At 29.7% G+C, this 16,218-nt stretch overlaps 1 protein-coding gene across 1 annotated transcript; it reads right to left on the bottom strand.

Moving 5' to 3' along the window:
• Positions 1-12,481: 12,481 nt before the first annotated feature.
• Positions 12,482-14,258, bottom strand: LOC133832860 (uncharacterized). The gene is made up of 4 exons (XM_062263142.1): positions 13,835-14,258; positions 13,184-13,776; positions 13,039-13,087; positions 12,482-12,996 (listed from the first exon to the last, which is right to left on the bottom strand). Exons 1-4 carry the CDS (start codon positions 14,256-14,258, stop codon positions 12,482-12,484), a joined length of 1,581 nt encoding a protein of 526 aa, XP_062119126.1.
• Positions 14,259-16,218: the final 1,960 nt, after the last annotated feature.

Below are 16,218 nucleotides of genomic sequence, written 5' to 3'. Positions count from 1 at the left end.
AATTATGTAAAATTGTATTGAATTAAATGATACTTCATTTCATGTGCTTTATCCTCTCATGATTTTTAGTTCCTCTAGATTAGTTGCATCTCCATTGCTCTCAGAGTGAGATACCAGTTGTTTATTCTAGTCTGAAAATCTTTTCAGAATGACAAAGAACTTAACTAAATCCATTAGTCTATTTAACTACTCGTAGATGTTATATTTTGGATTTTGTGGTGAAACATAAAAATCTGAAATGTCTAATACATTTCCAGATTAATGCTTCTCATCCATAGTTATGGAAGCTGATTTTGATCTCAGCCTTTGAAGATTTCAAATCAGTTCATCCTTTTGGGATTTTAGGTCATTGCCTAAATGCACATACATATAATCCGTATCATATTCTAAATACTCAAAATTAAGTCCTTATAATTATTCAATGACTCAACTCATCATTGGATTAACAACTACTGACTATTCTCACCGTTTAACAAATGTCAATTCGAAAACATAACATTCAATACATTAAACAGTCTATCACTTAGTTGTAGGAATATTGTCTCATGTCCTTCTTTTATAGTAAAAGAATAAATTGACATTATTATTTAGATAATACATCCTCCTGATCGGGAAGACAAAAAACCTTTCTTGGATTTTTGTAAACTAAAGCATTTAAGCTTCTTATCTATATAAGTCGCTTGAGACAGTGCCTAAGGATTGTTCTTTCAATCTCTATAGAGTTGAATGTATAGAACATTCTTTTCTTTTCTAAATCTATATTTAGAAATGTTCAACTAACCATTTCTTTTCTATTGACAATTTCTCTACATCATTCCCAATGATTAGAACGTTGTCAATATTAAGAAAAAGAATGACAACGGAATCTTTCTGGTCAAGATCTTCAAATGATTTTGCCATTTCACTCATTCAGTAAAGATTACTTAGACATTCATTTAAATTAATCTCAGAATCCATGCATAAAGCAGTGGATAAGAGTATGTAAACAGATTTAAGTTTGGTTGTAGTAGAAGATATTTATTCGAGTAATAAATTCATCTTTCTGTTTATAGCCATAGGCTATTAACCTAACTTTGAAAAGTCTATACTTTTCCTCTGTTCTCCTCTTCATCTTGAATATCATGTTTCAAACCGAAGTTCAATGAACTTTAGTTGGATGTTCAAGAATCTAGATGTCATAGAATTCCAAATTCTATTTTTAGATTCATGGTATTTCAACCATTGTTTTCCATAAAAACTTTTCATTTCATATACTAGTATGATAATGAAGTACAGTTAGATTGTGTTACACACAATTTAACTATCTTTATATTTGTAATGGAATAGTTACTAACTAACGCTCCCACTATAACAATGTTTTACAGAATTTGTGATATTATTTGGTTTTATCATTGTTAATTATCAATAACTTGCTTACTTGACTTGCGGTCATTATTTCTAGTACAACTTAACTAGAAAATATAGTGATATAATAATCATGCTTCATTAAAGTAGCATTGAAGAGATACAAACTCTTTTGTAATATTTTATGATTATTAAACTGATTCACTGAATGACTCCATGGAAATTTTTCAATTTATTCACATAACCACTTGTGAATCCCAACTTCTAAGTCTTTAATGTTGTACAATTAAACATGCACAGAGTTTACCAAGTGTTAAAATTAAACTCCAGTTCGAGGGACGCATTCATCTCTCAGTAGTCTCATAAAGCGTACAAGCTTGAATGTGAACAAACTTGGAGATTTTATATGTGTAATTAATGTATTGTAATCATTGCCTGATAAATGTGTAATATTAGGCAATCAATGTACTTAAGATATTTATTTATATGTTTAGGAAGTTACCCATTCTTGTAAGTTACCAGTATCTAACGCTACCCGAAATTGTCCATTGAACCCCTATAAATAAAGTGGGAATGAATTGAGAAAGGGACGAACTTTTGTACGCAAAAACTCTGCCAAAATTGTCTTAAACAATTTTTCGAGAGATCATAAATAGAATAACATAGACTCGTAGACTAAGTATATTTTAATCATTGAACCACGTAAAATTCTTGTGTGATATTTATTTACAGTTTCATAAAAAGGTTAATTATCTATTTCAGACTGCTTAGTCTATTGTTGGTGAAAAACTGCGTCAACAAGTAGATTTTTTAACAATAAGCATACCATTCTCGTTGTTATCCTTACACAAAACTTATCTGTGCCACTAGCTAACACTATTCTTAGTCCCCCATCACCGTCCAAACACAATGTAAGCTACAAATTTGTTTTTTTTAAAGGATTTTATGGTTAAAACTAAAATTGTGTATTAATTTCAATTAAAACATGGTTTAAATATTAGATTTATTGATTGTTAATGTGTTTGAATTAATCATTTTTTATTAGATTCTATGTTCATGTTTGGTTTGTCAAGGATTAAAACTTGATTTTTTTTTGGATAGTTTCAATGCCTATTCGATTTTTGGGTTAGATTTGGTAGGGACCCACTTCGATGCTTGTTCGATGGTTTTTCAATTATGTAGTTAAATTATAAGTGTCAATATTCAATACATTTCACTGTTGTTCGATATGTTTCCAATGATATGTCTAGAATTAGAAAGGCCAGAATTTTGATACATTATGATTGATGGGTTTTGATCATACTTCGATGATTATCTATGTATTAGGCAAGCAATTCAATAAATCAAAGGTACTTAATTATCCATGAATTTTTTTTCCAAAAATATATAATGTTGATAGTTTTTGGGTTTAAGAAGATGAATCTTTGCACTTTTAGGTGATGTCCTAGGATCTATTTTATTTAGCAAGGTACATATTATATTATTTATAATAATATAATGTTAGGTAAAATAAATGTGGAAAAATAAATTTGTCACATTTTGTAAAATAGTTTGAGAGTTACAAATAAATTGGACAAAAGTGTGTGTCCAAATTTGTAACATATTTTTGGGAGTTACGCATCTTATAAAATCCGTAATAATTTGTAACTTCGAAACATCACCTATTCTTGTGTAAAATAAGAGTTGCACATTTCAAAATTGAATTTGAGGAGCTATTATGTTGAATAGCTATTGGAGAAGTGATTTTGATTATCCTTAGGTGTATGGAAGTTACAAAATCAAAATGGATTGAGTTGTGACATTTTTGTGGAAAAATACAAAATTGGGAGGTTACAAAACGCCCCAGGTCGCGGCCTGGGTGGCAGAGCCTCATGGCCGTGGCATAGAATGACTTAGGTCGAGGCCTAGAAGGGTGACAGCCACATCCCATTTTGCATTTTCATCAATTTGAATGTTTGGAACACTTCAAGTAACTCCCAAATTTTTCTTTTAATTCCATAAACATCTAATTTAACATTGGTAACAGTTAGCGAGGTTAGTAGAATTTGAAATTTAAAGGGTGTCTCAAAACTCTATAAATAGAAACCATTTGGTCACTTGTCAATAAGAATTTTTCATTCATTTTGGCACTTGACTGTAAAACAAAAAGACTTGATAATTTCATGGAACTATTTCCTAAACTTGAGAGTCACTTAGTGCTAAGAGAATAGTGAAAATAAATTTTTGGACAAAGGTTTCGAACCTTGATCAAGTGTAGCTATCCTCACTACTATTCACTTAAGGTTGTGTGAGTGTAAGAGTGTTCTTCATATTTTTTCTACTATTCTTATTTTATTTGTATTGTTATTATCTTATGTCTGTAATCGCATTCTCTTCCACTTCTTCATATATCTATTTCACTTGTATATTTAGCATTAGAGTTATAACTTTATTTTATCAAGTATTCTTGTCTTGAGTTGAAAGTTTAGGGTCTGATTGGTTCGCGATTAGAAAACTGTATTTTGGAAAAGTGGGATTCTGAAATGAAAATCTGAATTTAGTGACTGAAAACATGTTTCTGAAAATGTGATTGGTTCAATGTCAGTAAACTGTTTTTGAGTTTTAAAAAACTGAATCTGTGATTGAGATTAAATTTGAAAATATAACAGAAACTGAATACGTGATTGGTTTAGCTGAAAGTAAAATTTAATTATATTGATAAATTAAAATTTAATAATGGTACATTAATTAAATTTATAACAATATTGCATTGTCATTAACTTTGATTTTTTTTATATTAAAGTCATATTTTTTTAGGGCATGATTGATTAGTGATCTAAAAATTGTATTTTGAAAAAGTATGATTATGAAAAAAGAATCTAGATTTAGTGTCTGAAAATATGTTTATCAAAATGTGATTGAATGTATTGTCCGTTAACTATTTTTGAGTTTTATAAAATTGAATATTTTTTTGGTAGAAAATCTAAAAATTGAATATGTAATATATATATTTTTTATTTTTGGTATAATAATAATTGAAGTGAAAATATTTTTTTTATTTATTTGTTGTAATTTTTATTTGATCAATGATTTTTTTTAGCAAATATATTGTAAAATAGTATTAAATTATATTCTGTTATATAATTTTATAATTAATTATTTTACTAAATTAATATAAATAAAAATTTTAAAAAGTAGATTGACTTGTAAAAATGAAAAAGAAGAAAAATCAAGACTGTAAGAAAAATAAAATAAAATTAGCAATAAAAAAATATATTTTTTAAAATAGTAAGATTATACTGAAAACAATAAATTTTCGTTTTCAAAATCCTTCATTAAAATTGAAGTTGTTTTTGGAATTAGTTTCCAAAAACATTTAACCAATCAAGTATTATTTGTAGGTCCCACAACTTTTAATTTTTGAAAACATAAAATCATTCTTGAATATTATACCAATCATGCCTTTAGTTTCTATTTATTCTGTGGAATTTATATATTCGTTAACAGTAAATCATGATTAAAAAAATTGATGGAAAAAAATGAGATTTGGAGGTGAGGGAGATTTCGAGTTTAGGACATTTGTGTGAGAGAGAATATATGAGGGAATAATAATAGGGGTATTTTACTCCAAAACAATCTTTCAATCATATTAGCTCAAATTTCCTAATATTTTGTAATGCTAATTGATGTACGAACCCTCAATTTTGTTGTCACGCATTACATATATGTGGAGATAAGTATCTATGTCCAAGAAAATTGGTAAAGAGGATCCAAAATTTACTTTCTAATAAAATGATACAGAAATTAATGATCGCCACAAAAAAATCTTTTGTGTGTAAAGTAGAAATAACAACAATTCCAACGACTCAGAGTGCGCGGATCTAGCAAGTGGCAGGCAGCCATATAATCATTAAAGATAAAGCAAGAGATTATCACAAAAAAAATGATGCTCCCTAGCTACTATATATACAAACACTCGTATCTATGTAATTACTACCAGTATATAATAATGAAACATTATTAATTAATAATTTACTTCAAATGAATAAAACTAGCATATAAATATATATATATATATATAACAATTTTGTTATAGTGTTTTACTTTAAGCTGTACCGGTGGGGCTCTCAGTATTTTTAACCCGTGAACAATTTTTGGCATCATTTTTTTTTATAAGCATGTATATTGTAGCTATTTAGAGCATCCTGCAAATTTTCAGAAAATTCTGAATAGTTTACAGTACCGAAAACTATGTTCAAACATATTGCACACGTGAGTAATTTTTTTTATGCGCTTAGAAAGCAACACGTTTGAACTTAGTTTTCGGAATTTTAAATTATTTAAAGTTTTCTGAAAATTTGTAGTTGGCTCTAAACAACTACAATATACACGGTCATAAAAAATTCGTACTAAAAACTGTTTACGGGTTGAGAACACTAAAGAGCTCTACCGGTAGAGCTTAAAGTGAAGCTCTTATATGAGAATTGTCTAATATATATACTAGTGGATGATACGTGCCTTTGGCATTTAACACCTATTGTCAAATTATTGATTTTTTAATATATAATTGATTATATATTTATTCAATTTTTTAAAAATACATATATTTCAATCATTGATATTTGTTCCACTTAAATTATAAAATTTTAATTTAATTAAAAAATAAGAAAAAGGATTTTTAAAAAATTATACAATATTTGTTATAATTATAAATGCATCACTTTATAAATGCATCACTTTATAAAATTTAAGGAATTAAGTAATACAAAATTAAGTTTAGGGACTTAAATGATTCTTTTCAGAAAAATTGGAGATATAAACACCCCGAAAAGTATACATTTAACAAATAGAAGACCAAGAATATAAACAAATAATAAAAAAAAGGAAAACAAAATAGAAGATAAATATGAATTCTTATAAATAAAACAGGAAAATAAATATCAATAGAATAAATAATATTTTTGCTCCCTAAACTATGACCACTATATGATTGTACTCCCAAATAATTCGTGATGTTTAAAATTCCTCCCGAACTATACACTTTACTGAAACATGAGACTTCTATTAGATTTCATCATAGGTGGCTAATAGATTAATGATGTGGCAGTGTCATGTGTAGAATAATTAATAATTTTGCTCCCTTAACTTTGACCACTCCCAAATTGTGTCAATTTTAATAAAAAAATCTACTTTTTTTCTTAAAAATATTACTTAAATCTTTAAAAAAATTAAAAATAGAATTAATCACAAATAATTATTTTTTAATTTTTCATTTACTTTTTTGTTACAATATAAAATAAGTCTATTTTATAATGAAAATTTAACATAAGTACTAAAACAAAGAAAAAAATTTAATTAAAGAGGAGGACGACGAATGACTTAAACAAATAAAAAAAAACTTTTAATTTAAAAGGAAGATTATGGAGGGAAAAAATTTTGTTTTAGGATTTATTTCTAATTTTTAATTTAAGATATATTTATTTTATAATGTAAAAGAAAAGAAAAAGTAAAAAAAAATTATTTGTTATTAATTAAATTTTTAATTTTTGAATATTTGAAAATTTATTTAATTAATTTGAAACTTTTAGTATTGTTTATTTTCTTAATTTTTAAGGATGTAATTATTATTTTTAAGAAAAGAAATAGATTTTCTTTAAAAATTTTAAATTAGTTTTAATAAAAATAGTACATTTTGGTAGTGGTCAAAGTTTGGGAGGCAAAATTGTTATTTATTCAACACATGGCAATGCTACATTAACAGAAAAAATGCCACATTATCAATCTGTTAGCCACATAGAACGAAATTTAACAATTGTCCTATATTTAAGTAACATGTATAGTTTGAGGGTAATTTTTAACATCGTGAATCATTCAAGGGGCACGATCGTATAGTGGTTATTGTTCAGGAGACAAAAATGTTATTTATTCATATCAATATTTCTTTTAAATAAAATAGATAAATAAAAAATATTTAAATAGATCAAACAAAAACAAATAATTTCAATTATAGTTTTGTCAAGTAAATATTGTGTAATGTTAAAAAAAAAAATTAAATATGGTGTAGACAACACAGATTAAAGTAGAATAAGAATGTTTGTTTATGATAAATCAAATAAAATGATTTAAAAAAAAAAAAATAGATTAGATAAAAATCACTATGTTGAGACTCTAGTGATTGAAAAAGAAAAAACCAAAACAAGAAAAGGGTTATGTTAAAAATTAAAATTGGGCTAGAAACCCAATATCAATTATGAAAAGTAACCATTAATTGAGTATATAAGTACATGGACTATTAACCAATAAAAATTAAAGGCTTTATACATTTTTGAATCTTGTTTTTTCCCATTGTCTGTTTGGATCCTGTGTTTTGACAAATTACTTTTTGGACTCTATATTTTGTAAAATGGTTAAAATAGAACCCTAAACTTAATTTTGATGGAGAAAAAATTTAATATAACAACACAGATTTTAAGCAGAATAATTTTATTTTTGTTCTGAATTGTTAGTTTGGTAAATTATTTGTGATTTTAGTTGAGAAAACATTGACCAAAATCGGGTTTAGGGTTCTATTTTAACAATTTTACAAACACATAGGGTCTAAAAAGTAATTTGTCAAAATACAGGATCCAAACAGATAATGGGAAAAAACACAGGTCCAAAAATGTATAAACCCAAAATTGAATAAAGGAATAAGAAAAATGACAAAATAAGCATAAAAAAAATCTTTGAAGTAGATCTATTAGTTGGTCAAGTCATTCATAATAAAAAAAAAGGACTTGAGTTGGAATTATATCGAAAGGTTAGACCAATTTCCTTCTGAGGACTTATAGGCTCTTAGTATATAGTAAGGATATATATGCTTCAATTATACTTATAACATTTGATCGTATGTGGTAATGGTGTAATATTAGTTTATATAATATAATATTATATTAAATAATGTGATAAATATGAAATGTTACATTTTGTAATATAATATTGATATTTACAAAATTAGATATATGTGTATGTGTCTAAGTGTAATATATTTTAGAGTATTAGTTACAAATTTGTAACATCTAAATATTACCCAATAATGTATAGATTCAGAGTTACATGTTTTTTATTGAATTTCATGAAGCCATAATGTGATATAGTTGTTGAAAGTTTGTTTTAACGCTTATTAGTTGTATGAAGGTTACAAAATCATGTAGGAAATGTATTAAGACGTTTTGGAAAAAATGTGCAAAATTAGGAGGCTGTAATAGCCTTCAGATCACGGCCACAAGCATCCCAGGCTATGTCCTGGAGTGTTGGCAGCCAAATTTCATTTTGTTTTTTATTTCTTTCCAATTTGAACAGTTTTATCAGCCAAATTTCTTCTACATCTTTTTATTTTACTTGTATTTTTTACAATTGAGTTGTAATATTTAATTAATCTAGTACCTTGTCTATTATATTTTTGCTTAGAATTTGATCTCAGAATTTCCATTGAATTATATTATATTCTCTAACAAATGGTCCGTGTATTATACTACAAAATTAGTAGTATATTGCACTTTTAAGAGGTGATTTTTATTCCAATGTATGAGACTTTAATCAAACATGTTAAATGTACATTATTATAGAGGAAATCAATGAGTGTGGTGTGTATAGATATGTATATATATTGGTATGTAAATAAGATTTGAATTTATTTTGCAGGCTTTATATTTTTTTTTGTGCTTTGTGTTTTGTCTAATTATCTGTTTAGATCCTGTGTTTTGACAACTGATTTTTTGGACCCTGTATTTTGTAAAATTGTTCAAATAGAACCCTAAACTCGATTTTGGTCAAATTTTTCTGAGCTAAAATTACAAATAGATCACCAAACTAACAACTTAAAATAAAAACAAAATCATTTTGCCTAATAACTGTGTTGTTATATATAATTTATCCTACATCAAAATTGGGTTTTGGAGTCTATTTGAACCATTTTACAAAACACAAGTCTAAAAAGAAATTTGTCAAAACACAGAGTCCAAACAGATAATGAGACAAAACACATCGTACAAAAATTATAAACTATACTTTCAAATAAATGTGTCTTAATTGATGTCTAATCAATTAAAATAAGACATAGTATATGATTTCGTTTTTTTCAATATAATATTATTTTCGCATTATGTAAAGTAAAGAATTTATACTATGGCTCCTCTATTCTAATATCAATTTGGACTTTTGGTTTTAAACAAGAGAAAATTACACCAAATATGAGATTTTTTTATAAACTTTGAAAAATATGGCAATTTTCTTTTCAAGTTTTTTATGGTATATTTTTTTTTTGTTTACATTTTTATGGGAGTTTTTTTTCCATATATTTGTAAAACTTTATTTGTATACTATATTTTATCTTTTGTACTTTTTTAGTACCTATTTTTGATATATTTTGAGATTATTTTAATCTATTTTTGTTAACTTTTATCATTTATATTTGGTAAAATATTTTTTTACATAATTCTTTGAAAGAAAAAACTGAGACATATTCATCACCATACTTTTTATTCTCATTTCTTTTTCTTTTCTTCTATTTTTTTATCTTTTTCAATCAACATTTTATCCACAGTAACTGGTTAACACTATCAAAACAATTTTGATTTTTTTTTTGTGATAATAATCGAATGCCACTGTCCATTTTTTTTAATGATGTGTGGTAACTGATTACAACTATACAAATAAGTTTTATTATTTAAGTGGTGTTGTATAGTAACTAGTTACAACTATAAAAATAATTTTTATTTTTTAACTAATGTGCTATTATCAAAATATCAATTAAATTGTAACTCGTTACTTAGTGAGATTTGGAAGAAAAAATGAAAAAATAAACTAAACTGATCGTGAAGGTAACTGGTTAAAACTAAGTTTGAAAAAAAAAATGAAAAAAAAAAACAGAAACAGTTGCGATGGTAACTGGTTACTTAGCCAGACTTGGGAAAACATAAGATTCAAACAAAAAATCTAAACTAATTATAATCGCAACTGGTTACAACAATGTTTGAAAAAAAAATCAAATCTAAAAAAAAGAATCAATTGCCATGGTACCTGGTTACTTTGTCAGGTGTGAAAACAAAATCAAATCTAAACAGACAGAATGAAACCAATATTAACGTTGGAACTTTTTATGAGACCCTCAAATGACAATCTCTCTAGTTTCAACCAAATTATTTTGAAAATTAAAAGATAGTCACTTTGATTGATAGTAAGAAGAATTCAGGTATTAACGTAACTAACTGTTGATCCTACAAGGTTACGGTTAAAAGGTACAGAAGAATCATCATCAATGTTTGGTGAGCAGAAAAAGATGGCAAGCAAACAATTAGAATATTCTTCCAACCCGTAACTCGGAGATGGAATTATCTGTCACAAACACCCATTGTTTCATCTGCTGCCCACCTTTGTAAACCTCCCCGAAAAAGATGACAAACGCATCAATATCAAATTCACTAAACATTTGAAGAGAAAAAAAAAAGACATTAAGTATGGTAACATCGTTTACGAACAATCAATCACAAGCACCAGCATACGCATGAAGTTCTCAAATTCACCTGGAAAGATGAACTTCTCCCATATTTGATAGTGATACTGATTTGTGAGGTGTGAAGAATCAGACGTTATGGTACCTGGTTACTGTAACTGGTTACAGCTAGGTATAAAAAATTCAGATATGAATAAAATGAATCAGGCGTTATGGTACCTGGTTACTTAAATAGATTTGGAAAAAAAAAATCCAGAAAAATCAAATATGAAGTACAAAATCAGATGTGAAGAAGAAGAAGAAGAAGAAAACAATATTTGAAGAAAGAAAAAGAAGAATAAGGAAGATAGAAGAAGAAGAAGAAGAAGAAGAAGAAGAAGAAAGAAAGAAAGAGGAAGAAGCAAAAGAAGAAAGAAATAAGAAGAAGAACCAGGTCGTCGTCGTTGGGGGTAGCGATGGAGGTGGCATCACCAGCAAATATCTGAGATGGACACTAAATGGGGGAGGAGAAAGAAAGAAATGAGAAGAGAGAGAGAGAAATCGTAAGGGAGAGAAGAGAAAATAAGAGAGAGAAAGAGAGAGATATGGTGGGGGAGGAGAAAGAAAGAGTTGTATAATTAAGTTTATGGTAATTTATTTTTTATATTTTATGTAATTACCATATTTTAAACTTCTTTTTTTCCAAAACTTACAATATTTTGTATAATTATTTTTTTCCCCATAAATTTAGAAACTATATATATATTTCTCATATTTATGTAAACTACCCTTTAAACAATTAGAAACACAAGACCCTTTGATTTGTAAATTGGTAAGACATAGTATACTTAGCTCACCATTTTAAACTATTCTTTCTCAATTTTTTGTTATTCTCTACTACGAACTCTGTCTACCACAAGATATTAACAGCTAAATTCATATAATTTTTTTTTAATGGATTCATATAATTTTTTAATTTATTGTTGACCAAATTTAATTTATGATACCATTTTTTTAATCAATTTACAAAAGAGGGGCCCCTTTTGTAATATTTTGAAACATAGGATCCAAATTAGTGTTAGAAAAAATATAAAGGGCCCAAAATGATATAAATCATAAAATAAAAATATATATTAGCATGATTTAGTAAAATGAAATTTTTATAGTCACTTTGCATAATAATCTTGTTTTGATATATATATATATATATATATATATTTTGCAAAATAGCATTCCACACCCCTATCGAGAATTCCACACAGCCAATCGGATGTTTGGATTTCGGACAAAGACCATTTTACAAAAAAAATTATTTTGTAAAATGACATTATAAAGGGTATATTTTCTACTTACCTTTTTTTAACTAATAATTATTGGAAATATGAAAGCTTTGATGATAATTATTATTTAATCAAAGCTTGTTAAATAATACACAGACCAGGCGTAGTTGGCAAAACAACTTAGGTGATCTACTTGCTAAAGTTAAGCTAATAATAAGGAAACAAACTAACAATATTGATGTAATGCCCCGAATTCTCCGATGTGGTTTAATGGCGGGATTAGTAGGCCGAGAGGGCCATACTTATTTTTTTTTTGAGGAAAAGAAGAACTATATATTCAACTATCACAATATAGATACAAGGCTAGCAGTAGCTAACAGCTACATCAAACAGCAAGAAGAAAGAATTAAAGGGAATTTATAAGGCCAATTACATCTCTGTCTCTTTTCTTAGCCTTGGTACAATTAATTCCCTTAACTCTAGCTTTGATAGGTAATTTTATAGTAGAACTAACTACCAACACTGAGCTACAACACAAATCAAACACACACCTATTTCTATTACACCAAACTGAGTAAAAGACTGCTGAAAGAATAGCATTCCAAACCAGAGTCAGCAGGTCTGAATCGACATTAGTGCTCCAAATCTTCCAGGCTTCCATGGTAAGAGGCCAGCCCTTGTAACCGGACCAGGAACTAACTTCTTGCTGAAGTTTCTTAGTGAAGGAGCAGTCAAAAAAGAGGTGTTGATGGGACTCATTGACACTATCACAAACCGGGCAGAGATAGGTAGCCAGCTCCATAATTTTCCCAAGATTATCTCGAGTAAGAAGATGTTCATTTATCACTTGCCAGGAAATAAATCTATGTTTCGGGACACATAAACGATGCCATATAGCAGAAGCATATTGAACCTCTCTAGCTGTTGTAAGAGAAAGATAAAAAAAATTCGCTTTAAACTTACCTCTTAAAACCGAAGTAGTAACAGCAGTACACTCTATAACATTCCTCAGCTTCAATAATTTCCGAAAGTACCAGCTAGTGTCACTTATTAAAGGAACAATCTAGAAGCTATGGCCTGTAAGATAGATCGAATCTATCCATTTGACCCATAAGCAATCCTTCTTACTCGAAATAGCCCAAATGTACTTGGCCATCATAGCAATATTCCACTTCCTGCCCTCAAAGAAGCCAACTCCTCCATACTTTTTGGGAAGACAGACTTGCTCCCAAGACGTAAGGTGAAGTTTGCTACGATTCCCTTTCATCCCCCAAAGAAAATCTCTGCAGCATTTATCTATGACAGCAATAACTTTCTGAGGAAGGATGAAGATATTCATCGAGAAATTCCTAATTCCAAGAAGGACTGAATGAATGAGTTGAGCTCGGCCTGCAAAGGATAGATTCCTACTGGCCCAGGAATGGAGGTTCAGTTGGATTTTTTCAATAATTTCCCCACAGTCTGCTGCTCTCCATTTAGTTGGTCTTAGATGAATTCCAAGATACTTAAGCGGAAAAGATCCTTCTTCCATTTGAGTAATCTCCAAAAATTGAGATTTACAATTGTCTTTTATGCCTCCAAAGTAGATATGGGACTTTGTGTTATTGATTGAGAGACCTGTTGTAGCACAAAAGCTTTCAATAGCAGACTGTGTGAGTCTCATAGATTTCACATTACCCTTGCAAAAAATAACTAGATCATCTGCTAAAACAGAGATTGACAAGATTTACATGCTTGCATAAGGGATGGAAACCAAAACCTTTTTGTTTAGAAGTCTGAAGTAAGAGCCGAGTCAGATACTCCATAATCAAAACAAACAAAAGAGGAGATATCGGATCTCCTTGTCTCAGACCCTTTTCCCCTCTAAAGGTGCCATGAAGCCGACCATTGAGCATCAAAAAATAAGTGGTTCCCTTTAAGCAAACCAGCACCCAATGAATGAACCTAGAAGGGAAACAAAGACCCTTGAGCAGGTCAGCTACAAACTGCCAATCTACTATATCGTAAGCTTTACTAAGGTCGATCTTCATGATACATCTAGCTGAAATGTTCTTCCTCGTATAACCCTTGAGCAAGTCTTGAAAAATAAGAATATTATGAGCCAGGAGACGATTCTTGATGAAAGCCCCTTGATTACCATGAATCAAAATAGGGAGAACTTCAGACAAACGAGAACAAAGCATTTTAGAAATTCATTTATACAGCATATTGCAGCAAGCAATAGGTCTATAATCTGCTGCTGTTTTTGGAGAATCAGTCTTCGGAATGAGGGAGATGACAGTCTCATTAAGAGCGTTGGGAAGAACACCATCATGAAAAAATTGTAACACTGCCATACTAATGTCATTACCTATTTCATTCCAAAGGCCTTTCAAAAACCCAGCTCCAAACCCATCCAGACCGGGGCTCTTGATTGAGTGAATGCCAAACAAAGCCTCTTTCACATCTTCCTTATTAAAAGTCCTGATCAATTTGAGCTGCTGCTGAACAGTAAGTTTTTCACCAAAACTCAGGCTGTTGGTATCAATCTGCCTATTGGCCGAACTCTTCTTCCCCATGAAGTTCCTGAAGTGATGACAATAATGCTCTACCACCTTATCATAATCATTAATCACCTCCTCATTCACCACAAATGAAGTAATTCTATTCTCAGCCCTCCTCTTTTTCATGATGGCATGGAAGTAATGTGAGTTTTCATCATTAAATTGCAGCCAAGTTATTTTACTGGTTTGTTGGAGGAAACTAACATACCTCTTCCTGGCTTGAATCAACTCTTGAAGCTTGATCTGTTCAGTTAACTGGAGCATTGTGTTGCGAGGGTCATTAGCTAAGGCACCCTGAGCCAGATTGAAGCTTTCCTTAGCTACCTGATAGCTATGAGGAATGTCTCCCAATTCCTTTTTATTGAATTTCTTTAACACGTGCTTTACCCTAAAGAGCTTTAGGATAATACTAGCAAGGCCTGCTTTAGAGGTAGCTTTGTTCCAACTATCAAGAACAACAGTTTTAAACATACTAGGGAACATCCAACAGTCAAAGAACCTAAAAGGCTTGATACCAATATTCCCTATAACATGGTTCTTGATTACACAGTAACTATGATCTGAATTACTATCCCATTTGCAAATTCCTTCTGTGTTAGGAAAGAGTTCCAGCCATTTCTCATTAGTAAAGACCCTATCCAAATTAGAGTATATTCTATCACCAATTTCATGCTTATTAGACCAAGTGTAAGAGGAACCAGCACATCGAAATTCATCTAATTGGCCTAAAGACAGCCAATTTTGAGCATCAAAAACCTCCTTAGAAGTTATGGGTCTACCTCCATTCCTGTCTTGATAGCTGAACATAGCATTGAAATCTCCTAAAACAATCCAAGGAAGATTCAAATGCCCTAACCCAGCAAGTTTATCCCATAAAATTTTCCTGTCCAACATGGAGTTTGAGCCATACACAGCAGTTAAAAAGAACTCTGTGTTATGCCCAGAAACTCTGATTTTACAGTGCACAAACTGAGTATCTTCACCAAGAATTTGAACTTGCACAAATTTCGATTGCCAAATAAGCAAAATTCTGAACGATATCACATTACTCGAGTAATAATCCCAGTTGGGGAAACTATTACTAATTATTCCTGCTGTTTTCTCATGGCAGACTTTGGTCTCAAAGAGCGCCCCAAACCCAATATTATTCAATCGACACAAATCGCGAATATCTCACTGCTTATTACCTTTATTCATACCCCAAACATTCCAACTAAGGATGTTGCACTTCTCCATATTGACTAGAATTAGAGTTGGTAGCCAAATTCCCATCCCCTGGCTCTTGGAGCACTGCATATCCATTTCGATTTAATGCTTTAGAAGGCTGGACAGTATTGGCCTTGGTACCTCTCCTTCTTTGCGTTATTCACTTGCCCCCCGTTCCAGTATCCTTTGACACCCCTGCTTTACTTACAGGAACTTACTTTGCTGCTATACCGACATTAGAAATGGCTGACTTGTTAACAATAACAGCAGCAGTTTCGCACGAAATTAAGGTATCCTGGGCAGTAGCAGAGTTTATAATAACAGCAGCAGCTTCACTTTCCTGAGAAGTAGTAGCCTGCTTATTATCAATGCAAGGTTCAGCAATGGTTTTTCT

The sequence above is a fragment of the Humulus lupulus genome, chromosome 4 (genome assembly GCF_963169125.1).
Source record: "Humulus lupulus chromosome 4, drHumLupu1.1, whole genome shotgun sequence".
Classification (NCBI taxonomy): Eukaryota; Viridiplantae; Streptophyta; class Magnoliopsida; order Rosales; family Cannabaceae; genus Humulus; species Humulus lupulus.
The sequence above is the reverse complement of the archived record's forward strand: the minus strand, read 5'-3'. Positions and strand labels throughout refer to the sequence as shown.